Source organism: Dryas octopetala, chromosome 8 (genome assembly GCF_963921425.1).
Source record: "Dryas octopetala chromosome 8, drDryOcto1.1, whole genome shotgun sequence".
Lineage (NCBI taxonomy): Eukaryota > Viridiplantae > Streptophyta > Magnoliopsida > Rosales > Rosaceae > Dryas > Dryas octopetala.
In genome coordinates, this window is record NC_141373.1 from 4,166,404 (window position 1) to 4,191,858 (window position 25,455).

The 25,455-nt window shown below is 37.1% G+C and overlaps 4 protein-coding genes and 1 pseudogene across 4 annotated transcripts; 4 read left to right on the forward strand and 1 right to left on the reverse strand.

Annotated features, from left to right (window-relative positions):
- Nucleotides 1-72: 72 nt before the first annotated feature.
- On the reverse strand, nt 73-4,202 carry LOC147276209 (FRIGIDA-like protein). The gene is made up of 5 exons (XM_086254301.1): nt 4,044-4,202; nt 3,721-3,809; nt 1,316-2,373; nt 968-1,140; nt 73-703 (listed from the first exon to the last, which is right to left on the reverse strand). Exons 3-5 carry the CDS (start codon nt 2,361-2,363, stop codon nt 284-286), a joined length of 1,641 nt encoding a protein of 546 aa, XP_086110427.1. The 5' UTR covers nt 2,364-2,373; nt 3,721-3,809; nt 4,044-4,202; the 3' UTR covers nt 73-283.
- Nucleotides 4,203-9,470: 5,268 nt separating this feature from the next.
- On the forward strand, nt 9,471-12,632 carry BIR1 (BAK1-interacting receptor-like kinase 1). The gene is made up of 3 exons (XM_086254602.1): nt 9,471-9,831; nt 10,187-11,131; nt 11,319-12,632. The coding sequence occupies exons 2-3, from the start codon at nt 10,271-10,273 to the stop codon at nt 12,336-12,338; spliced, it is 1,881 nt and encodes a 626-aa protein (XP_086110728.1). The 5' UTR covers nt 9,471-9,831; nt 10,187-10,270; the 3' UTR covers nt 12,339-12,632.
- A 1,557-nt stretch (nt 12,633-14,189) lies between these two features.
- On the forward strand, nt 14,190-15,238 carry LOC147276211 (uncharacterized). The gene has a single exon (XM_086255226.1). The coding sequence runs from the start codon at nt 14,300-14,302 to the stop codon at nt 15,137-15,139; it is 840 nt and encodes a 279-aa protein (XP_086111352.1). The 5' UTR covers nt 14,190-14,299; the 3' UTR covers nt 15,140-15,238.
- Nucleotides 15,239-20,311: 5,073 nt separating this feature from the next.
- LOC147276212 (probably inactive leucine-rich repeat receptor-like protein kinase At5g48380 pseudogene) lies at nt 20,312-21,546 on the forward strand (annotated as a pseudogene).
- A 2,533-nt stretch (nt 21,547-24,079) lies between these two features.
- On the forward strand, nt 24,080-24,658 carry LOC147276213 (probably inactive leucine-rich repeat receptor-like protein kinase At5g48380). The gene has a single exon (XM_086254124.1). It carries the CDS (start codon nt 24,080-24,082, stop codon nt 24,656-24,658), a length of 579 nt encoding a protein of 192 aa, XP_086110250.1.
- Nucleotides 24,659-25,455: the final 797 nt, after the last annotated feature.

A 25,455-nucleotide genomic window follows, 5' to 3' on the forward strand; every position in this document is an offset into this window, starting at 1 on the left:
CAACGACTAGGGCCTTTGCTATATGGGTGCAGCAGTCAAACTAAAATACAATGGAGATCAAACAAAAACATATACAAAAGAAAAACAAAGTACATATATTAGAGGATCAAAGTATCTTCTTGTACATCCAACTAATAAATTAAAAAGACTTTTTTTTTTTTCTTTTTTGGGTCTTTTTAGATACTAATATCATTCATTACATTGGAACATCATCGATACTGGGCGGGTTAAAAACTAACCGTTAAATTGAGATCATTGTCACCTTTTGGCCATCTTTACTAAACTAGTGAAGATATGCGGCCTGATACTGGTAGCCGGTTGCAAAGTAGTTGCCATGAGCGGGAGACAGGTTGTAAGTAGCAGAACCCAGTAGAGAGGGGCAGTGGTTGTCAGCAGGTCCGGGGTAAACAAACTGTCGGTCATACATATACTGCGGGTACCTATTATCAGCAACTCTAGGATAGAAAGTCTTGTCAGCAGCAACATTAGTGACACGGGGCCCATATCCAACACCGTTAGCTCGAGGTCTCTTCGGTTGTGGCTTTGCAGCTTCAGCCACCCTCTTCTTGTCTGCCTTGGCCTTTTCCAGCTGAAGAACCCGTTTCTGGAGTGGATCCAGTGGATACTGCTCCTCAAGCTTATGCTCTTCGATGCACTTGATCACAGCCTTAAGGGCAGTCAGCTCTCGCTCATTCACCTCATTCTGAAAACAATGACAACCCATCAAACATCAGTGCTATCACTAGTTGGGTTTCCATTCAGTAGCAAATAAAACTCAACTTCATATTACACTGATAATCAAAAACTGTGAAACATAATATAGATGAAATGAGTAAGGAAACACAACCCATTATGATGTTTAGACATGGTTACGGGCTTTTTTTGTCCATTCCTTTGCTCCTAAGCAGAATTATTAAAAGCAAGATAGAAATTACTACGTCGTGAAATAGATTAGCAAGGAACACACCTGTGCTGTGGGAGATGCATTTCCAGGTTTAACTGGTGAAGAAGCTTTTCTTGCCTCCTTTAAGTAGGACTTTAGTAAAGGCACAGGAGAGAACATCTCTGTCAGTTCGAATGCAAAGGCCAAGTTAACCGCATCAATTTGTCTTCCACTATTCACTAATACTTCAATTACACCTGTGAAATACAAAAATAACAGAATCAACTACAAGAAAATACAAAAATAATAAAGCACTTCTTTAGTTTGGAATAGTTAACATGATCAAATTTAAGGTCAGTAGAGTTTATTGAACAAACTAAAAAAGTTTGGCAATTTTCATCTAAAATGAGTATCCACAAATAAAAGACAAACCTGGCATTCTCTCAGTCAATCCAAGAGAACGGCAAAGCTCAGCAGTTTGGCGACGTCGTGAAACCATAGGTATTAGCCTGAATAATTCTTCCTCATCAAAATCAGAGGCAATACCAAAAGTAGCAAGAAGTTGCAAAAAAGCATGAGCCTCCAATGAGTTTCCATTGCTAGCATCCATGTCAAGAGCGTCCAACTTTGGCTTCCATTCTTCAGCAATTGCCTCCGCCATATCCTTAACCTCCTCTGTAATTACATCAGAAGCAGAGACTAAATCTGGATTTGTTAGCAATATGCTCAGACACTCCATCAACATGATACAGGTTCGACGGACACCCAACAGGTTCGAATCCTTCTTCCCATCCATATTGGGCCCTTCCAGGCGGTAAAAATCTTCCAAAGATTCCAAAACAAAGAGGGCAGGGTTGGCCGCAGCTCTTAATGCAAGTGGAATTTCCTCCCTTATGGCAGCAAGGTTCTTTCGGTTATCTGATATAAATTTGTGCAGCCCTTCTGAGTCCATCTGTTCACATAGTTTCACTAACTGGGGATAAGACTTCACCTCTATACTCCCTTTTTCAGGACCTTTAATTTCATCCAAGTTACTATCAGAAACCATCACATCTGGTGGTTTCTCTTCCACACTTGGTGACCCACCTTGGCCCTCATCAGTGACAGCAGAAGACTCCTCAGTTGATACCTTCCTTTGCTTCTCTCGAGCAGTTGCAATAGCATATATAGCAGCATCTCTCTTCTCTTGAAGCGTCTCCAGTGAAGCTTGTTCCTTGGCCACAACAGCAGCTTGCCGCTTTTCTAACAGTTTTTGGGCTTCCACTGTTCTGGTTTCAAACTCCTTTTCTTGACCTTCCAGCTCATGGAAACGCCTCTTTAAGGACTTTTCAAGCCCATGAAAATGCTCTTCAAGTTCTTTCCACTTCAAGTTCAGGGTGACAGCCCGGTGACTCTCAAGTTCAGCAAATGCTTGCTGAAGCTGCTGTATCTTAGAGGTCGTACAATCTATCAGCGTAGCAACTGACTGGGTATCTTCCATGGCAAAGGATCTGGAGAGAACAAAAGAGAAGTATCAACACATATAGTGGTATTGACAGTCAAAGCAGTAGCAATAGCAACTGCAGCCACAGCAACATGCTATATTGAAAAAGGTTTCAACATTACTCCCAAACTAAATTCTGTTTCAAACAATCTGATCCCTTAAAGCATCTTGTTTACACTAATTATATGGCTAATCAGTAAACAGATCAATATACACATAACAAGATATCTAGGAATATTATAATCTATGAGAATATCATCAGGTATCTAGGTAAATATGCCAACATCTTTGGCACCCAGGTGGGAAAATAATAAGAGTGTAAAAGAATAAAGAATAAAGAATAGAGAAAGCCTTTCAGGTCTTAGAAGTTCAACTGTGAAGCTATTTAACAATAGTGTTGGCTTCAATGGGATTACAGGAAACAAGGTAGGAGAATCTAGCAGCACTGTGGTTATAGAAGAGGAATTGAAACGATGTAAACTCCATTTTCATTGACTTCTCAGGCCACCTCAAATAAATACTGGTGAGCACCATCTATATGAAAGCACCTTAATAAATATAGGAAAGAAGATGGACTGGTGAGGCGGGCAGCTTCAAGGATGTAGTTGGAACAGATCAGAGATCACATAACCCAACCCCCACACCCCCCCCCCCCCCGGCGGCTTCCCTCAGTACAAAGAAAAGCTTATCTATTTTAAGAAAATGGGAAGTGGCATGATGATTTGGTCATCTTTATAGTGTTAAGAAACATAGAAAACCTTCAAAATGGAACGGATTGTCTAATTAAAGCATGAAATTATCCCAACTTCATATATTAGACTTAGACTAGTAGTACTCACAATTCAGTATGCAAATAAAGTAAAAAGAAAAAAAGCATGTATTACTAAAGCTGGAAGCTTAGTGGGAAAACACGGAGCAAAACAAGTGGTCCTAGGAATTTCAAAATGTAACGGATTTTCTCTACTTAAAACATTAAATGGTCCCAAATTATATATTAGAGTTAGAACAGTACTCACACTTCAAAACAAACAATTCAGTATGCAAATGAAGTAAAAAATAATACTAAAGCTGGAAACTTAGTGGGATAACACTGAGCAAAACAAGTGGTCCTATGAATCATCAAAATGCACTGTTAGCTCAACAAATGTGTAATGCACTCTTAGCTCCACGGTTATTCTATAATTTTAAAAAATTACGCATTTAAAGCAAAAGTAGCAATCTTGAAGAGCATTAACCTCAATTAATCAAATTGACAGAAAAATACAACTTAAATTCAAAGAAAGTGAAGCCAAAATTGGAAAGATAAACGACAAAAAACGAAATTTGTATAACAAACGAAAACAAAATAGCTCACCGGTGATTACTTCAAGCTTGAATTATCGCAATGAAGATATCCAAGTAAGAGATCCCAAATGTCAGATTCACAAAAGATGCTCAAAAACCCTAACCAAACAAAGTCAAAGCAAAACGTTAAAAAAATTTAAAATTGACGAACAAAAACTTCAGATAACAACAACCCGTTTGTTCTCGCGGGAAACATTTCTCTGACTTTCCCGGGAAAATGAAGAATTTTCGAGGGAAAATAAATTTCCGCGGAACGAAACGGCGCCGATCTGGAGATAATGGTAGGGAAATTAAGCAAAGTGAGTGAATTAGAAGCGAAAGGCGAGAAATTACCGAAAAGCCCCGAAGGAATTGTGGAAATTCCGCCGAGAACCGATCAATCCATGGCTGCTGAGATGGGGTGGTTCGATGAGTGTGTGTGGCTGCTACTGAGCAATCCCTACATAGAGAGAGAGAGAGAGAGAGAGAGAGAGAGAGAAAGAGGAAAGTTCAGACCAGCAAGCGAGCGTGTTTTATGTCGCAGCCCTCTTTCTTTTGCTTTTTAAGGGGCACTCTCGTTTTGGCTACTTCCCAGTCTTCCCCGTTGGAGAATCTTGGATAGAACTTAGCGAAATTGTATGGGCTGGGCCGCGAGAGGGTTGCTAGTGAACTAAGGAGTGGCGTTAAGGTTAATGCCACCTGCCGGCCCTCTATGCGCTGGACAGGACTACGAAAAACATCTTTGTCGTACAAGGATTTGTGTGCTTCTATGTTCAAAGTAATCCAATGTTTGTCGAGGAGTCTTCAAGCTTAATGGGTAGAGGAATCATCTCTTAATTATGTAAGGGTGCCATTTCAATTGGATCAACCCGAATATTTTCGAATACAACTCAATTTTTAAACCCATTGAATTGAAAATTTTTCGATCTGATAAATTTTGGCTGAAGTTGGTTCTTGTTAATTTGATATATTTGTATGAACTTAATCCGAATTGCAATCTGACACTCAATTGTTAAAATATTTTATATTATGTTTTTATGATTGTATACTCTTTCCTAACGTCACATCCTATTTCAAGACTTGAAGGATTGTTATACTAGCAAGCATTTTCGCACTAGTCCGCCTTTGGTGTGGGATCATTCTATGACTTGGATTCTGCTTCATATCGTCAGAGTCTCATGTAGCAATCAAAGTAGAGGTGTCAAACGGGCTGTCCCGTTTAAGTTAAGCTATTGTGCTTTTGTGCTGTGTTCGTACCAACCCATATAGTTAAGACCTAAACCCGTGGGGCATTCGCGCTTGTTTCGTGCTCGTCTTATGCCTTAAATGGGCCGGCCCATAGGTTTTTTTTTTTTCTTTTTGAGGGTGAAAAAACTAAATTTATAATTTTTTTTTATAATTAAATATTAATATTTTTGTATGAAAATTGAATGTTGTTTTTGAAAAGTTATTTAAAATGGAAAAAACAATGCTAAATGAGTCGTGCTTAATTCGGGCTTATTTCTTGCTCATGTTGTGCTTGATTTGTATTGTGTTCGACAAGCTAAAAACTTCAGTCCAACCCGATCCAGTCCGTTTGACAACTCTAAATCAAAGGGAGGAGCATGAAACAAGAGTGCTAGTGCTAGTGTGTTTTTTTAATGAAAAATCACTTATTCTGCTTCATTTGATATTTAGTTATGTCCAACTGATTATGTTGAACATGCACTTGAACTTGAAATGTGAATAGTTGAGCTTGGGTTAACGTTCAACGTGCTCCAATTTCAGTTTCATTGTTTATCGCAAAGTTTGATGACTTTTCTGGTTTGAATTAGAAATAATTTATTGAAGTTTGTTACAAATGTGAAAGCAAACAAAGTTCATTTACAAAAATATGGTTTTATAGCAAGTATTCTTTTTAAGAAGTTTACAGTTTTCTTTTCAACAAAAGGGGGTCCTAATATTGTGAATGGTGGACAAGAAATTTATGGAACAAGAATAGCAAGTATCCAACCCTTTACTACTTTAATAATGAGCAATTTGTGTTGTAATGAATACACTCCTTAATGAGGATTAATGGCAAGAACGACTCTACATAGAAAATGTAGTTAAACATCAATGAGGTGAAAATGATACGATGATATAGTTTTTTTGGCAAGTTTGGGGGCCAAAGCCCAAGAAAACAAAACTTAACTAATTACATCTCACGTTCGCACCTTAAGAAGTTGTAAGATACATCAAGAAACATTGCTGATAGTGCACCCATAAATTAAAAATTAACAGTCACTGCTGGTTAGACTTTTAAGTCCCATATTCAATTATTATTTAAGAAAAAGAGAGGGGATGACAACTTTTCCCAAATTTAAACTTGGAAAAATAATATACTAGTGCGCTATAATTTACTGCCGAATTTTCAATCGGAGACGGACGACCACGGTCCCAACCTTACCAGCAGGTCCAGCACCTTCGGGGTGTACTAATCATGAAGCCTCTAAATTTGAAAAACTTCTAAATTTTTTCTCGAATCAAATTGAGTATTATGAAAGAAAAAAAATGGAGGGAAAGAAGTTGAACATACCTCAAAATTATATGATGTTGTAAAGACAAAATGAGAATGTTACAACTTACAAGGACTTGGAGAAAAAATGAACTTTTTTTTTTTAGCAAATTACACATAAATACCTCAAGTATACCTTATATTTCAATTTAGTACCTCAACTTCAAAAAGTTGCACGTCAATACTTCAACTTTCATTTCGTGACAACCACGTACCTGCGTTAGATTTTCCATCTGAGAGGCCGTTAACCGCCTACATAGCACACTGACGTGACTTTAAAAAATGCCACATAGACAAAAAAATAATAAACTTTTAAAAATAAAATAAATAATTATTATAAATAAAAAATTGAAAACCCTAATATTTAAATTAAAAAAAAAACAAATACAACATTTATTCTCTTTTCTCTCCCTCTCTCAGCTGCCCTCCCCCCCATTCTCTCTTCTCATTTTTCTTTCTCTCTCTTCCCGATCTCTTTCTCCGGCGAGACCACCTCATCTTTTTCCTCTTTTTTCCGCTTCTTCCTTCTACCTGCACTTGCCCGGAAAATCGCTCGAAAGCAGACCCAAGGGCCGACGGCACCTCCGGTGAATCTCTCTTCTCGCTTCCTCTCTTTCTCGGGTGGTGATTTGGGTTGTGGTTTGACAGTGGGGTCTAGGAGGGATAAGGGTTGCTCAGGTTTTGGGGTTTCGGGTGGTGGGTTGATTTGTGTGGCTGGAAGAAAGGAGGGTTGGCATGGGTCTTGGGTGGTGATTGTGGGTTGGGTTGGTTTGGGTTATGGTTCAACAACGGGGTTTGGGAGGGAGGACGGTTGCTCGGGTTTTGGGGTTTCGGGTGCTGGGTTGATTTGTGTGGCTGGAAGGGATAAGGGTTGGGGTGGGTCTCGGGTGGTGGTAGTGGTTATGGGTTGAGGTGGGTCTCAAGTGGTGACTGGTGGGTCTCGGGTTGTGGTTTTGAGTTGCAGAAGCACAATGGAAGGAAGAGGGTTGATTTGTATGGGTCTCGGGTGATGGTTTTGGGTTGTGGTTTGGCAGCGGAGTGTGTGGCTGGGAGGGAGGAGGGTTACTCGGGTTTTGGGGGGTGGCTATTGGGTAGGAAAGGAGAAAGGGTTGCTGGGTGGGGAAAAAGAAAAAGAAGAATGGGTTGTAGATTTTTTGGGTAAATTTTTGTTGATGATTTTGATTGATTTTTTGGATAGTTTTGTATTGATTTTTTGTTTGTTTGTTTGTTTTTAATTGAATTATTGGTTTTTTTTAATTTGTTTTGTTTTGTTTTTATAATTATTTCAATTTTTATTTTTTTTTTGTCTATGTGGCATTTTTTAAAGCCATGTCAGTATGCCACGTAGGCAGTTACCGACCTCTCAGATGGAAAATCTAACGAAGGTATGCATTTGTCACGAAATGAAAGTTAAGGTATTGACGTGTAATTTTTTGAACTTGAGATACTAAGTTGAAATATAAGATATACTTGAAGTATTTACGTATAATTTTTTTTTTTTTGTTTACTAGGGAGAAAAAATTTACTTTATTATTAAAGTGCTTTTCCTAAAATTTAACTTTTACTCAAATTTAATGAATAAATAGAAATTAAACTGATGGGAGATGGACTAAGAACTTTTGTTGAACGCTTCAATAATCACTTCTAATGGACTCTGCCTGGATTACTCACCAAAAATAGCCTAAATTAAATCCAAACTCAATTTTATGAGCACAAACCACCTTAGTTGATTGAGTTTAACTTTAATTTGGAACAAGTTTCCAATTAGTGAGCTATCAAAATATTTAGATTCTCAAAATGTAAGGTATTTATAAAAAAAAAATGTTAAAAATCTCATCCTATATGTTACAATGATTATAAAACTTACGTTTTAACTCTTTTTTTTTTAATCCAATCTAATGTAAAGTTAAACATTTAGATGTTATTTATGAGTGTTAAATATTCATGTAGTTGTCAATTAGTGTCACCATAATACTATAACGTAATTTTATAGTGTCATATTAATCGACTGTTCATTTTTTGGTCTTATTCCAATCTCTGTTTTTTTTTTTTTTTTTCATAATAATTGCTGCACATTATCATATTTATTAGATTTAATTACAAATCCACTCTTTGAAGTTTAGCTTTTTTTCTGTTCCAAATAGACTTAGTTTCGAAAATTATTACAAGGCATAAATTCAATTTAGACACATAACTATATAATCTATTTCAACGGGGTCCATGAACTTTAAAATATTTCAAATATACACCCGATCTATTATCTAAATTGAAAAATGAATTTCTGTCCATTGATTCGTTAAGAGATCAGTTAAATGACAACTTGGTTTTTGCTGACAGGGAATACTTGGCGACGTAGCGCTATCTCAGCAAACATTTCCCGCCAAATGAGCGACACGGGCCCACAATTTAATAATAATAGAGAGAGAGAGAGAGAGTTTGTGGGCCCGTGCCAGGGGTTAGGTAGACCCGTGTCGCTCATTTCCCGCCAAATGAGCGACACAGGTCCACCTAACCTCTGACTCGGGTCCACAAACTCATCATCTCTTCCTCGTTCGTTGAACACAAATGAGGGATTATATTCAAATTTGGAGGAAAACTTGATATTTTTTGGAGACTAAATGGTCAGGAGAGCGTTCGACGAGCGGGAAAGAGGTGATGGGTGTGTGGGCCCGTGTCAAGTGGACATGTGTTGCTCATTTGGCTAGAAATGTATGCTGAGTTGGTGTCACGTCGCCAATTAATCATCGTTAGCAAAAGCCAAGCTAACATTTAACTGATCTCTCAATAAATTGATAGACGGAATTTCATTTTTCAATTTACATAATAAATCAGGTGTATATTTGAAATATTTGAAAGTTCGTGGACTCTGTTGAAATAGTATATATAGTTATATGTCTAAATTAAATTTATGCCTTATAACAAATATGTTTTCAAAATAAATAATACATCATGAATTTATGATGGTGGATGAGGATCTTAGTGGCGAAAAGAAAAATATTAATTATTACCTAATGAACTATCGTAAAGAAATTAATCTAAATTCTTAAGTACTTTTCAGAAAAGCCACTGGAAAAGAAAGGAGTTGTTGAACACAAACACGCACAAACGACTTCAGGCTCCATATTTTAACGGTTTAACGACCAGAGCATCACACATTTCAACAGTAAATAAATAAATTACTTATTTCTTTATTGAAATTTCCAGGAAATGGAAACGGCGAGTCAAGCACTCTGAAGAGTCTATAGGGCGCTCTAGCACTGTCCCAAGTCGTTGCTTAGTTTGACAAAAATGGCCAGCCTTGTTTGACCCGACGAGCCTCTCCTTTCTCCACTTCCTATCAGACCCATCCAAGCTTTTTCAGCTAAAACGATCCCCATTCACACACACCCATCTCCAATTTTCCCAAGAAATTTGGGCTTTAATCATTTTTGGATACATACATATATATATATATATTTATAAATCGTGTGTGCACAGTTCACTTGCTTTTTTGTTGACCCTTTGGAGTCTTGGTCTTTGTGGAAAGAAGGACGCTTTGTTGTTGATTCAAGAACCCTTCTCCGGGCTCTTTGATTTTCCTGTGTTTCTGCTAGTGGACTCTCTCAGGTGGGCTCTTTAAATTTTTCCTAAAACTTTTTAGTTTTTGACTGGATTTTTGAGATTGTATATATATGCTTATGTTTATGGATATTTGGGTCAACTCGAACGGATCAAGTAAGTTTCTTAAACTTTCTATGTGTTTGTTTTAGCCTGTAGTTTGTGAATTTGCAGGTTCATCAATTGAAATTGTTGATTGTTACACCTGTTTTTGAATCTTTTGGTAGATGAATGAATTGGGTTTTGTTGTCTGTGTTGATTTTGAATTTATTTCTAAATTTAATGTCATTCAAAGCTGCGGTTTTGTGGGTTTCAGTATTTTTTTTAGTTCTGATTAGATTCATTTTCTGTTGCTTTGTTTCAGGGTTTGGTGTTATCTAATGCTGGGGTTTTGTGAGTTCAGTATCTTGAGCTCTGATATCATTAAATAGCAATTTAGGAGATTTTGATGGCTTTCTTAATGCATATGTTGTTGGGTGGACGATGTCTTGGCATTTTTATTGGTGGTGTCCTGTGGTTATTGCTTAGTTGTAGTTTCAGCTTTGGTGTTGAGAGTGATATCCACTGCTTGAGAAGTATAAAAACATCACTCGAGGACCCTTTGGGTTACTTGAACTCTTCATGGGATTTCAACAACAAGACTGAAGGTTTCATCTGTAACTTTCTGGGAATTGAGTGTTGGCACCCTCATGAGAGTAAAGTTTTAAATATCAAGCTTTCGGATTTGGGACTCAAGGGCCAGTTTCCTCGGGGAATAGCAAACTGCTCAAGCCTAACAGGCTTAGATCTTTCAAGCAACAAGCTCAATGGATCCCTTCCTAATGATATCGGTAGAATCATTCCGTATGTTACGACTCTGGATCTCTCATCTAACAGCTTCTCAGGGCCAATCCCAACAAATCTTTCCAATTGTACCTATCTGAATGTGCTTAAGCTTGAAAACAACCAGTTCAATGGTAGCATTCCTGCACAACTTGGCCAGCTCTCTAGGATTAAAACATTTAGCGTGGCCAACAATCGTCTGACTGGGCCAGTCCCAAACTTTGGTAATAATACTTCAATTCAACCCGACAGTTACTCAAACAATCCTGATCTCTGCGGGGCCCCTCTGAAGAAGTGCCAGTCATCTGCAAAGAAGTCTAACAGTGTAGTTATTGTGGCAGCAGGTGTTGGTGGTGCAACTTTTGCAGCACTAGTTGTGGTTATTGGTTTGTTGTTCTTCATGCGCAGAGTGTCTGTGAGGAAGAAGGAAGAGGACCCTGAAGGAAACAAATGGGCAAAGAGTTTGAAGGGAACTAAAGGCATCAAGGCAAGCTAATACAGAGCATCTCTTTTAGAAACAATTAAAAATTTACATATAAATTATATAATGAATGATAGCCTGATTAATTATGTTTCCTCTCTCTTTCTCTATATATGTGTTGATTGCTTATTAACAAAAGATTAAGTTTAAATTGTTAGTATTATTGCATTGTAATAAAGCTAGTTCACTTCAGGTTTCCATGTTTGAGAAGTCAATTTCTAAAATGAGGCTGAGTGATCTCATGAAGGCCACCAACAGTTTCAGCAAAGACAATATCATTGGGTCAGGAAGAACCGGAACTATGTACAAGGCAGTGATTGATGATGGCACTTCTCTTATGGTCAAGAGGTTGCAGGAATCTCAACACTCTGAGAAAGAGTTTCTGTCTGAGATGACGACTTTGGGGAGTGTACAACACCGTAACTTGGTTCCCCTTTTAGGTTTTTGCGTGGCAAAGAAGGAAAGGTTTTTGGTCTACAAGTACATGCCTCATGGTACCCTCCATGATCAGCTACATCCCGTGGATGATGGAGCGAAGATTCTGGAGTGGCCTACTAGGCTTAAAATTGGGATTGGGGCAGCCAGAGGATTAGCATGGCTCCATCATAACTGCAATCCTCGAATAATCCACCGAAACATAAGCTCCAAATGCATCTTACTGGATGCGGATTATGAGCCCAAAATATCTGATTTTGGCCTTGCTAGGCTCATGAATCCAATTGATACACATTTGAGTACTTTTGTGAATGGGGAGTTTGGGGATCTGGGTTATGTTGCTCCTGAGTATACACGAACACTTGTGGCCACTCCAAAGGGAGATGTTTACAGCTTTGGAACTGTTCTTCTTGAGTTGGTGACTGGTGAGAGAGCCACCCATATATCTAAAGCTCCTGAAGACTTCAAAGGAAATTTGGTGGAATGGATTATGCAGCTGTCAAGCAAATCTCAACTCCCGGATGCAATTGACGGATCCTTGGTTGGGAAGGGTGCGGATGAAGAGCTTTTCCAGTTTCTCAAAGTAGCATGTAACTGTGTGTTGCCAACTCCCAAGGAGAGGCCTACCATGTTTGAAGTATACCAGCTTCTGACGGCCATTGGGGAGAAATATAATTTCACAATCGAAGACGACATTTTGACGATGCCTACAGACACTGGTGGTACTGATTGTGTAGGGGAACTTATTGTTGCTCGAGAGATGAGGGAGATGAATTGAAAAAGGTATGAAAGAGTGTATTAATATGTGACCATTACCCTTTTGTAATTATTTGTTTGGTGTGCTGCTAAAATAAACAATTATTACTACATATATTTTTTGTGCTTTAGTTACTGTCTCAACCTGCTTTTCTTAGGCATACTACTGCAAAATCATAATTTTGTAAGCTTTGAATTATGTACTTTGAGTCACTTACAACCCAACTTGTATAATATTCCAGTTAGAACTTATTTATATGTTCAATGAAACCCTATAAGCATAAGGCATGCTTATATGGTCATGCTACTTGTGTCATTGTGTGAATAGTACTATATATTCCATTGCTGCTTTTGCCTGCTTGGTCTTTGATTTCTTATTTGATCCTAGGCAAGACAATGATATCATGATTGTAAAACTTCTTTTCTTGATCCAAATATGATTGTAAAAATCCATAGCTTGAATTCTCTCTGTCCATCATATTTTCTCAACTTCAAAATGTTGAAATTGTTAGGAGTATATTTCATAATTTGCTAGCCGTTGTGGCAAAAGCAGTGCCACCACCAGTATGGAATTGGACTCATAGTCACTCAAACTCAGACACAAACATGAACATGAAAATATAACATTACATATGAACAGACTTCATGCAATCTAGATGAAATCCACACAATTGGGTTTGCAAGAGAATTCATGGCCAATAGAAGCTAGCATAGGAACGACCAAGTTTGCCTTCCAAAGGGCACTTTGTGCTGTCAGATGGTCAAAATGCCGAAGAAGATGACTGATATTCTAAATAAATGCGCTGCATCTTCCATGGAAATTGCATTTGATTGATGAGCAAATCTGTTATGACTTTAGAATCTCCTTCAATTATAAGATTATAATATTTTATATATATTTTTCTACCTCATTTAATATTTCAAGGCCTCTACACGTGTAGTGAATTAATTTTGAATTAGAAGTTTTAACTTCCATATCCTACATTCTTTGTTGTAAACAAGTAAAGTTCCCATTATCATATAGAGGCATCATGATCTCGAATGAAACCAGTTGCTACTTCACTGTTTCTTAAAACAGAGCCCTCGAAATTCAATTTTTATATAATTCTCTTTTTCGGATGAGAAATTACTTTATTCGCAATAACATAACATATTGTAACAGTAACTCAATAAGTTTCTTGTCGGATAGAAAAATAAATAAATTTCTTAGTTCTATTTTTTGAAAAACGGAAAAATTATAAAACGGGCAGTCAAGCACTCTCACTCATCAAAAGGCACTAGCAGTCCAAGACTCCAAGTCGTCTCTAAGCTTGATAAAATGGCAGGTCTTCATAAGCCCCACCAGCTTCTCCTTAATTTCCTCAAGTAATTCAATTAAACCCATTTCATTCATTCGGAAAATTATAATACCAAGGTTACTCTTACAACATGTCAATGTATATGTAGAATATACTTTTATACGATAATTACTATTATACGATGAAACTCGTATACATATTGTGAGATTGATGTCACATGCTGTCACAGATACAAGTTTATACATTTACACACCTATTTTTTAATGAATTGAAATATCTTTTTGCCCTTACAGACTTTAGAGAGAAAATTCTATGGAATGATCCTATATGCCTAATATACGTGTCTTTTATGTAATTATTGACAGGCGAACTATTTCTTTGGCCACGTCCTGCATGCAAATAATCCAATAAAAATGGACTTATAAATCACACTTGCATTTGGTTGACTGTAATTGGAGTCTTTTCTTCCGTGTGGAAATTAAGAGGGAAATACTTTTCTCGTTGATTCGATCCATAACCCCTTGTTTGGGTTCTTTGACCTTTGGTATTATTATAAGCCAGTTAACTTTGTGGGTTTCACTATCTTTAATTAGCTCTAGCTCTGAATATAAATTGGGTATTTGGGTTCATTTTCTGTTGCTAGTTCTGGTATATCCATCATCAAATAGCAGGCAATTTTTTCACTATGTACTTGTTGAGCAGATCACATGTTGGCATTTTTGTTACTGGTGTAGTCCTCTGCCTACTGCTTAGTTGTAACTTCAGTTCTGGCGTTGAGAGTGACATCAACTGCTTGAAAAGCATAAAACACTCACTCGAAGACCCGTTAGGTTACTTAAACTCTTCATGGGATTTCAACAACAGGACCGAAGGTTTCATCTGCAACTTTCTGGGAATCGAGTGTTGGCACCCTCGCGAGAGCAAAGTCTTAAACATCAAGCTTTCGGATTTGGGCCTGATAGGCCAGTTTCCTCGGGGCCTAGCCAATTGCTCAGGCTTAACGGGCTTAGATCTTTCAAGCAACATGCTCGATGGACACATTCCTTATGATATCGGTAGAATGATTTCGTATGTTACGACTCTGGATCTCTCATCAAACAGCTTCTCAGGGCCAATCCCAGCGAGTCTTTCCAATTGTAGCTATGTGAATGTGCTTAAGCTTGAGAACAACCAGTTGGAGGGTAACATTCCTAAAGAACTTGGCCAGCTCCCTAGGATTAAATCATTTAGCGTGGCCAACAATCGTCTGACTGGCTCAGTCCCAAACTTTGCTGGTAATAATCCTTCAATTCAAGCCGACAGTTATGCAAACAATCCTGGACTCTGCGGGTGGCCTATGATGAAATGCCAGTCATCTCCAAAAAAGTCCGTCAGTATAGTCAGGGTCTTGAAGTCCCACAGTGTACTTATGTTGGCAGCACTTGGTTTTGGTATTGGTTTTTCTTCTTCTTTCACTTTTTTCGTCAACTCTAAGATCTCCCAATGTGCCTTAGATCGTATTCTAAGGAGAACTTATTATAGTTGAAATGCATCTCAACTGTAAAGATGCTTCAAGTTCCAATAATCCATTTCTCAAATCTGAAAAATCAAATAAATTAATCGGAAATTATTTACCATTAGATTAAATGACTATCATTTTAAGTGTTTATGACACTACTATATATGTTCATCTATTTATGTAATTATAATAAAATGTCTTAATAATTTTTTATTTGTCTAATTTTTTATAAAGGTGATTATTGCATTAAAACTTAAAAAATAGAGGTTTTGAATTATGATATGGAGTGAGTTTAGAAAGATAGTTATCAACAACTCTTAATTAATTTATTGATATTAATATCGATACCTTATGATCCCACAAACTATACTTCATTATAGTTAAAATGAGATATACCTACCTTATTTGAAGGGCCCATATAACCAAAATAGTAATAAATATATATTTTATATTTACGATTAGGTGCTAAGCAAATAATACACTATTAGTTTGGGACTAAAATTGGTTGAAAGATCGAGAATCTCACATTAGGAAATTAAAGTTTTGTATAACAATATATATGATTTTAGACCTCTTCATTCATAACAAATTGATTTTAAATTAGACGCTCCGATTTCTCATATGTAACATATGTAGGCTATAAAGTTTAAAGGCTACACCGCAAACAAGTACTAAATGAATCTAATCCAAAGATTGATAAACAATACAATAAAGTAAGATATGATAAAAGTCTATAGCACGTACGAGAAGTAGTACTCCAAAAGACCCCAAGTCGTCTCTAAGCTTGACAAAATGCCTGGCCTTTATTGATCCGACGAGCTTCTCCCTTGAACCCTTCATTCCTCACTTGAATTTCATCAAACTTTAACCATATATCCCCCATTTCCAATATATTTACCCGAAGACCCCAAGTCGTCTCTGAGCTTGGCAAAATGACTGTCCGTTGACCCGACGAGCTTCTCCCTTCCTCACTTGAATTTCCATCAAACTTAACCCATCCCCTTTCGGCCTTTCACACTCGTACCCATTTCCAATGTATTTACCCGTCAATGTAATTAATGACAAATCGAAGGCCACGTTCTGCACACATGCAAATAATCAGGTGAAACTTGAAATATATATGAATCACACTTGCATATTGGAATCTTTTCTCTTGATTTGTGGAAATTAAATGTGAACCCCAATTCCAATTTGATAACCCCTTCTTTGGGTTGTTTGATCTTTATATACGTTCAATGAAACCCTATAAGCATAAGGCATGCTTATATGGTCATGCTAGTTGTGTCACGATGAAACCCTATATATTCCATTGCTGCTTTTGCCCTCTTGGTCGTCCTTGCTTTCTTATTTGATCCTAGGCAAGACAAATGATATTATGATTGTAAAACTTCTTTTCTTGATCCAAATTGTAAAAATTCATAGCTTGAATTCTCTCTGTCCCATCATATATTCTCAACTTCAAAATGTTGAAATTGTTGGGAGTGTATTTCATAATTTGCTAGCCGTCACGGCAAAAGCAGTGCCACCACCAGTATGGAATTGGACTCATAGTCACTCGAACTCAAACACAAACATGAACATGAAAATAAAACATTACATGTGAACAGATTTCATGCAATCTAGATGAAATCCACACAATTTGTAGCAATAGTTGCCGGAATATGAGAAATCGACACAATTGGGTTTGCAAGAGAATGGCCAATAGAAGCTAGCATTGGAACGACCAAGTTTGCCTTCCAAAGGGAACTCTGTGCTGTCAGATGGTCAAAATGTCGAAGAAGATGACTGATATTCTAAAAAAATGCGCTGCATCTTCCATGGAAATTGCATTTGATTGATGAGCAAATCTGTTATGACTTTAGAATCTCCTTCAATTATAAGATTATAATATTTTATATATATTTTTTTACCTCATTTAATATTTTAAGGTCTCTACACGTGTAGTCAATTAATTTTGAAGAGAAGAATTTATCTATCCCACTAAGATACCATTTAACGTTCTTTCATTTTTACCACATGTCTCTATCACAAAGATATGTAAATTATTTTCATTTTGAATTAGACGTTTTAACTTTCATATCCTACATTCTTTGTTGTACCAACGAGTAAAGTTTTCATTGTCATATAAAGGCATCATGATCTCGAATGAAACCAGCTGCTACTTCACTGTTTCTTAAAACAGAGCCCTCGAAATTCAATTTTTATATAATTCTCTTTTTTGGATGAGAAATTACTTTATTCGCAATAACATATATAACATCTTGTAACAGTAACTCAATAAGTTTCTTTTCGAATAGAAAAATAAATAAATAAATTTCTTAGTTCCTTTTTTTTTTAAAAGGAAAAAATAAAAAACGGGCAGTCAAGCACTCTCACTCAGTCACTCATCAAAAGTGCACTAGCAGTCCAAGACTCCAAGTCGTCTCTAAGCTTGACAAAATGGCAGGTCTTCATAAGCCCCACCAGCTTCTCCTTAATTTCCTCAATTAATTAATTCCATTAAACTCATTTCATTCATTCGGAAAATTATAATACCAAGGTTTTATATGATCTCTCTTACACCATGTCAACTTATATGCACAATATACTTATTATACAAATGGGCCGGCCCTGAGCAGGGGCGGCAGCGGCGACCGCCCAGGAGTCAGGACCCAATTTTTAGTGGGGCTTAATTATAAAATTACAAATTTCACCTTGTTTAAGCAAGATTAGGTATACCTCAACTTATTTATGTTGAGGTATGATCTTATTGGGGCCCACACGAATCGTTTTGTGTCGATTCGAACCGTTCACAAGAATCATCTTCATTGATAGATCATCCTTGCAAAAAATTAGTCAAATCGAAAATCATTTGCCTATCTAATTTTGATAAAACAAATGAACGGTTTCATCGAAAATATTTGATTCGTCCATTTATTTGATCAAAGTTAGATAGATAAATGCTTTATGATTTGACTAATTTTTTGCAAGGATGATCTATCAATAGAGATGTAAAAAATGAACGGTTCGGATGGACACAAAACAGCTCATGTGGGTCCTAACAGGATATACCTCAACATAAATAAATTAAAATATACTTCAATAAAAAGAATATGTATATATATATATATATATTATACATGAAATGTTGTAAAACATAAAAAGTGCACTAATATTAAAAAGCCCAACTCTTTAAAGGCCTGTTTTGACTAACTATTTATTCTTTAAAGTTTAATTGGACATCCAAAAGTCAGGTTGGTCTCTGTTCTCTCTCTCTCTTCTTTCAGACTCTTCGGTCGTCCATCAGTCAAAAGACTCAAAACGCATGCTCCATCTCTCATCTCTGATCACTCTTTCTCTCCTCTCCCTGTAGTCACACTCGCATGCTCCATCTCTCATCTTCAACTTCAAGCTTTGGTTCTTTCTCAAATCTCAAATTAATTTGGGCATTCTCTTTCTCACATCCTCTCCTTTAATCTGTAAACTCTAATTACCAAATTAAATTTCTAAAGAAATCAGAATTTGAAGTTTAAAGAAAAAGTCGAAAAGTTTTTTTTTCCTTTTATTTTTTCCCTTTTGTGTACTGCTATTTGTATTTGAGATATATTTGTATTTATGATTATGAATCATTGAAGTTTTTTTTTTTTCAAAACTTGTATGTCCAAAAAAATAGAACTTTACAACTTTAATTATTTTTTTGTTTAAGATTGTATAAATTATGATATTATTTTATATATAATAAAAATTGATTTACAAAATTTTATAATTTTTTTCTTTTTATGATTAAAATTATATACAAAAGCCCCATTTCAAATTTTTGCCCCAGCTTTCCAAAAGTCAGGACCGGCCAAATTATAATACAATGAAACTCGTATACATATATATTGAAAGAGTGAGGTCACGAGGGATAAAAGTTCATATATTTACACATAGAGGGAGGCTGTTCAGACCATCCTAAAATATTTAGTTGACCACCCCCTCAATTTTTTCCCATTTTTTCCTATTTTGCCCCTGCATTAAAAAAAAACACATTTCCAATTTTGGCCGCCCACTCCTCCCTGCCGCCGACGCAACCCCTCCCTCTCCCCACCGCCGGTGCGACCTCACCCCACCGCCGGTGCGACCCACCCACCCCCCCTTCGCCCGATCTCCCTTCTCTCTCTCTTCCCTTTCTCTCCCCTCTCTCTGCCTCCCTCCCTCACCAGACCACCATGGGTGGCCGGCGCAACCCCTCCCCCTCCCCATCGCCGACGCGACCCACCCACCCCCCTCTTTGCCCGATCTCCCTTTTCTCTCAATCTTCCCTCTATCTGCCTTCTTCTCTCTCTCCCTTCCCTCTGCCTCCCTCCCTCACCGAACCACCATAGGTGGCCGACGTGACCCCATAGACTTCCAGATCGGGGGTCGCGCTGGCCACCCATGGTGGTCCGGTGAGGGAGGGAGGCAGAGAGAGGGGAGAGAGAGAAAAAGGCAGAGAGAAGGAAGAGAGAGAGAAGGGAGATCAGGCGAAGAGGGGGTGGGTGGGGAGGGGGAGGGGTTGCGCCGGCGGTGGGGAGGAGTGGTCAGCCAAAACTGGAAATGTGTTTTTTTTATAATGCAGGGGCAAAATAGGAAAAATGTGAAAAAAAATTAAGGGGGTGATCAACTAAGTACTTTAAGGTAGTCTGAACAGCTTCCCCCTTACACATAATGTATTCGAATAGCTTTATGCCAGTTTAGACTTAGAGGGATAAAAGTTCATATATTTACACATAATGTATTCGAATAGCTTTCTGCCAGTTTAGACTTTAGAGAGAAGCTTCTATCAGACAGTCCATGCCAATAATCCAACACTTTGCATTTTGTTGACTGTACTTAAGAGTCTTTTTTCTGTGTGGAAAATTAAGAGGGAAAACACTGTTCTCGTTGATTCAATAACCCCTTGTTTGGGTTCTTTGACCTTTGGTGTAAAAGGCTACAAATCTAATCCAAATATAAGAGAAACAATCAATGAAGTAAAATATGATAAAAATAGAGGGCAGTCAAGCACTATAGGTCTATAGCACAGTAGCAGCAGTAATCCAAAAGACTCCAAGTCGTCTCTGAGCATGGCAAAATGACTGTCCGTTGACCCGACGAGCTTCTCCCTTCCTCACTTGAATTTCCATCAAACTTAACCCATCCCCTTTCGGTCTTTCACACTCGTAACCATTTCCAATATATTTATCCGTCAATGTAATTAATGACAGATCGAAGGCCACGTTCTGCACGCATGCAAATAATCAGGTGAAACTTGACATATATATGAATCACACTCGCATATTGGAATCTTTTCTCTTGATTTGTGGAAATTAAATGTGAACCACAATACCAATTTGATAACCCCTTCTTTGGGTTGTTTGATCTTTGGTTGGTTGGGTGTTATTATAAAAGCTAGAGTTACGCGCAGGTTTCAGTCCATATCTTTGGCTCTGTTTTTCATTGGGTAACTTGGGTACGTTCATATATATTCTCAGGCTCAATGCTTTTGAATTTGTGTCAGGTTTTGGCGTTTAATTAACGAAGTAATATTGGGGTTTTGTGGGTAGTTCATGAGTTCATCACTAACATCTTGAGCTAGCTCTGATATAATTAATTAAATACCAATTTTTTTACGCCATTATGGTTTTGAGTACTGGAAGAGTACATCTTGGCATTTTTGTTGGTGTTGTAGTCCTCTGGTTACTGCTCAGTTGTAACTTCAGTTCTGGCGTTGAGAGTGACATCAACTGCTTGAAAAGCATAAAACACTCACTCGAAGACACATTAGGCTACTTAAACTCTTCATGGGATTTCAACAACAGGACCGAAGGTTTCATCTGCAACTTTCTGGGAATCGAGTGCTGGCACCCTCACGAAAACAAAGTCTTAAACATCAAGCTCTCGGATTTGGGCCTGAGGGGCCCGTTTCCTCGAGGAATAGAGAAGTGTACAAGCTTAACGGGCTTGGATCTCTCAAGCAACAAGCTCAATGGGTCCATTCCTCATGATATCTCTTCTATCAACACTTATCTAACCACTCTCGATCTCTCCTCCAACAGCTTCTCAGGGCCCATCCCATCGAGTCTTGGCAATTGTAGCTATCTGAATGTGCTTATACTTGACTACAACCAATTGGAGGGTAACATTCCTCCAGAACTGGGCCAGCTCACTAGGATTAAAACATTCTCTGTGGCCCACAATCTTTTGTCTGGGCCAGTCCCAGACTTCGGCCCAAATATTTCAATTCAAGCGGAGTGTTACGCAAAGAACCGTGGACTCTGCGGAGGCCCACTGAAGTTTTGCCGTTCATCTAAAAAGAATAAGTTGGCCAGTGTAGTTAGGGTCTTCAAGACCAATACTGTACTTATGTTGGCAGCAGCTGGTTATGGTTTTAGCTTTGTTTTTTCTTTTTCTTTTTTCCTTTTAAGATAATTTTAGAGATCAGGGTTGGCTCAAAAGGTGAGGATCAGGGGAGAATTTGGTTAGAATTATAATACTTTTAAGGATTCAATTTCTTTGAATGTAATTAATAAAGACAAATTCATTTTAGCATAGATGCATGTGCAAGCTAGTCGATCTCATTTGCCTTTGTCTTAAACTAATTGTTACCTATAGGCTATAGCTTACAAGTTGACTGATTGGTTTTAGTTGGTGAACTCTAGTCTCATATTGGATAAGCTTAGTGTCTAATATATATATGCTCACTGAATTTCTCCACCCAATAACTTACTTCTTTTATGTATATTTTTAAAGATTAATTAGATAAAATAAAAAACTTTCCCTTAAGAAGTACAGTCTTAAATCATGCCCAAAGAACCACGCATATAACCACATAAAAGAGGAGTCTAATGTGATGGGCTAAGTCTCTAATAAAGCTATAAATACTCATCGAATTTCTCCACCTAATAGTTTAAATTTTTATTACAGACATTCAAATATTCAATATTAGTCTCTCCAACTGAGATACAACTATAACCAAACATGGTGAAACAACTCAACAAGTGCGATATATAGTTCCCATTTGTATAAGTTCAAATTTCGGGTTAGGTTTGGACGAATTCGGGTTGAACCTGTCCAGTTACACCCTGACCTAATCAAACCTGTAAAGCCTTTAAACATTAATGCGTAAATCATAAGGCATTAAGCAATTGTCTGCATCAAGAGCCATTCTCATGATGATGTACGTTATCTTTAAGTCAAATATTGACTAAGCATTAAAAGACTCAAATTATGATTTGAATAAAAGATTTTATATTTTTGTCCATAAAACTATCTTGTGTCTATATACATACTAATATTATTGAATTTGTTAAAAAATTAGAGTTGTTGGGTAGTTTAGTTGGAATTGCGTAAAATTATCCACAATGCACCGAACTTCGATCCCTCTTCCTTTAAATAAAAAAAAAATTGGTTAAAAATTAATAGAGTCTAGACTGGGAATTAAATGATTAAAATAGTATTATATTATTTGATGAACAAAATATAATAATTTAATTTTACTAATAATTTTTTTATATACCGTCGATGTGTTAATGACTAGAGACTAGGGGTGGGCACGGTGCGGTTCAGCTCAGTTCACCTCGAGAACCATGCACCGTGCCAAAAGTGTTCTCTCGGTGCGGTTCGATGCTGTGAACCGGACAAAATGGGGAAAAACCAAACCAAACCAGACCATTGCAGGGACGGTTTGGTTCGGTGTAACATGCATGGTTTCGGACCTAAAGGTTTGGGCCTAAGCCCAATTATTTTGTTGGTACTCACATTTGGTTTTTGAACTTTTTGACATAATTGGGTTTTTGAACTACCATTCTACCAATTAAACAAACACAAATACAAATACAACTTTGAACTTTGAACTTTGCTTAACCTACTTAGTACTTAAAATTTTAAAATAAATATAACCTACTTAAGTTATAAGTTATAACTATATATAAGATTATATATAACTAATATAGAGTAATGAGTATAGTATATATATAACTTATATACTACTATATACTAGTATACTACTATAACTATATATTACTTATATAGTTATATATAACTACTGTAGTATGTATACAACTATATACTAAGTTATTAACTATATAGTTATATACTAAGTTTATATATAACTATATACATAAAACATTATTATATAGACTATAGACTATAGACTATATAGAAATAGAATATACTAATTTTATTATATAAGATATAATTAAAATTATATACTAAAACATTATTATATATATAGAATATTAAACTCATAGGGTTATATAAAATATATTTTAGGGTCTAAAATAAAAATGTATAAAATGTATATAACAATGTATAAAATGTGTACAAAAATGTATAAAATGTGCATAAAAATATATGATTATATTTTTTAAAAATTATACGGTGCAGTTCGGGTTGGTTCGGGCAAAGTGAGCATGAAATTGGAATCGGAACCGTCCATATATGGTTTGGTTCGGTTTTCTTTGTGGTATTGATTTTTTTTGTCAACTCGATCTATTTTTGATTTTTATTCAGTTGGTTTGGTTCAGTGTTTCGGTGCGCCGGTTATTACGCCGACCACTTCATGCAATACAATAATCCATGCGGGGTAGTGCGAAATTATAAATTAAGAATCCAGGCGTGTAAGCCGCACTTGCATTTTGTTGACAATTGAAGTCTTTCTCGCTCTTGGAAAGAGGGACAGAACATTTCGTCGTTAATTCAATAACCCTTCTCCTTTGAGTGTCATTAAAAGATAGAGTTTTGTGGGTTCAGTATTTTTAGCTCCGATCATTATTGGGTTCATTTATGTTGCTAAAGCTTTTAATTAAATTTGTTTCAGGTTTTGATATGAGCACCGGACGAAATGACAATCTTGGCACTAATTCTATCGCGGTTGTCGTTTACTTGATACTGTTGTTTTGTTGTTGTCGTTTAACCTTTGGCGACCAAGACGTCAACGTTATCTGTACGACTCCGGGCTGTTCGGTCCACGAAAAAGTTTTCAACATGGAGTATCCAGATTTCAGCCTCAAGGCCCAGTTTCCGGTGTGCTTAGCCACTTGCTTTGGCGTCACACGCCTCGACCTCTCGAACAACAAACTCTACGGACCTCTTCCCACAAACATCTGCAACACCATTGTTCCGTACATCACGTACCTCGACCTCTCCAACAACAACTTCTCGGGTCCGATCCCGGACCTTTCCAACTGCACGTGGCTCAACGTGCTCTTGCTTCAAAACAACAGCTTCTCCGGTAACGTTCCGGCCCAACTTGGGCTGCTCCCCAGGCTCAACACGTTTAGTGCGGCCCACAACCTTCTGTCTGGGCCACTCCCGGACTTCAATAATATTGCTTTGCGTGGACCGGAGAGTTATGCAGACAATCCTGGGCTCTGTGGGGGCCCTCTCAAGCGTTGCAAGTCTCAAAAGAAGCCCATTAGTTTGGTTAGGGTTTTGAAGTCCAATAGTGTACTTATGGTGGGTGCTGCTGGTTTTGGTATTAGTTTTGCTTTTTCTTTCACTTTTTTCGTCAACTCCAAAACGAGCTCCCAATGGGCCTTACATCGTATTCTAAGGAGGATTTAAGTTGAGATGCATCTTAGCCGTCTATATATTATTGTTCGAATCACCCGTTTCTCAAATTTTTATAAGTTTTCATCAACTCGTTATTGTAAATAATATATAGAAGTTGGATGAATTAGATATTTATAAGCATATAATGTAGTAAACTGGGGTAGCCACAAACACACTTCCCCTTTTATTATTTTTTTTTGTTTAGCTGATTTTATAGAGCCCTTCAAATTGTTGGCTTGCCATGTTGTCTCTCAACGTAATATTGTTGGCGATAGCTTTCAAGTTAATTGACTGATTGGTTTTAGTCCCTTCAATTGAGATGCACTAATAACCAAACATGAAACATGCTGATGGGAAAACAAGTACGATATTTATCATTTGTCCCCTTGAAAATTATGTCCATGATAGGTTCCTTTAACTCTTGATATACATGTTTAACATTGTACCATAGACAGTGGGGAAGCCAAGAATTTCATGTGAGGACAGCACCATATATATGATTTTTGTGAAAATTAACTTGTCCATGTACGAATGCATGTGTTAGAATCACAAATTAATAGTGCTTAAAAAGTTGTTTTCATTTCTTGTGGCTCTAGTGATGCTATGCCCAAAGTAGCTAGAGTACGTTTGGAGCTCTTTATTCTTCCTGAAGATCTGGACTTGTTCCTAGAGGTCCAACATGTCTCATCACTAATTCACTAAATTGCAAATTAGACAAGCACAAATAATAGATTGATTAAATTGCACAATTTAAGTTCATTACATATTTCACAAAAGGACTTTTAGGCAATTAATTTGCAAAAAACACC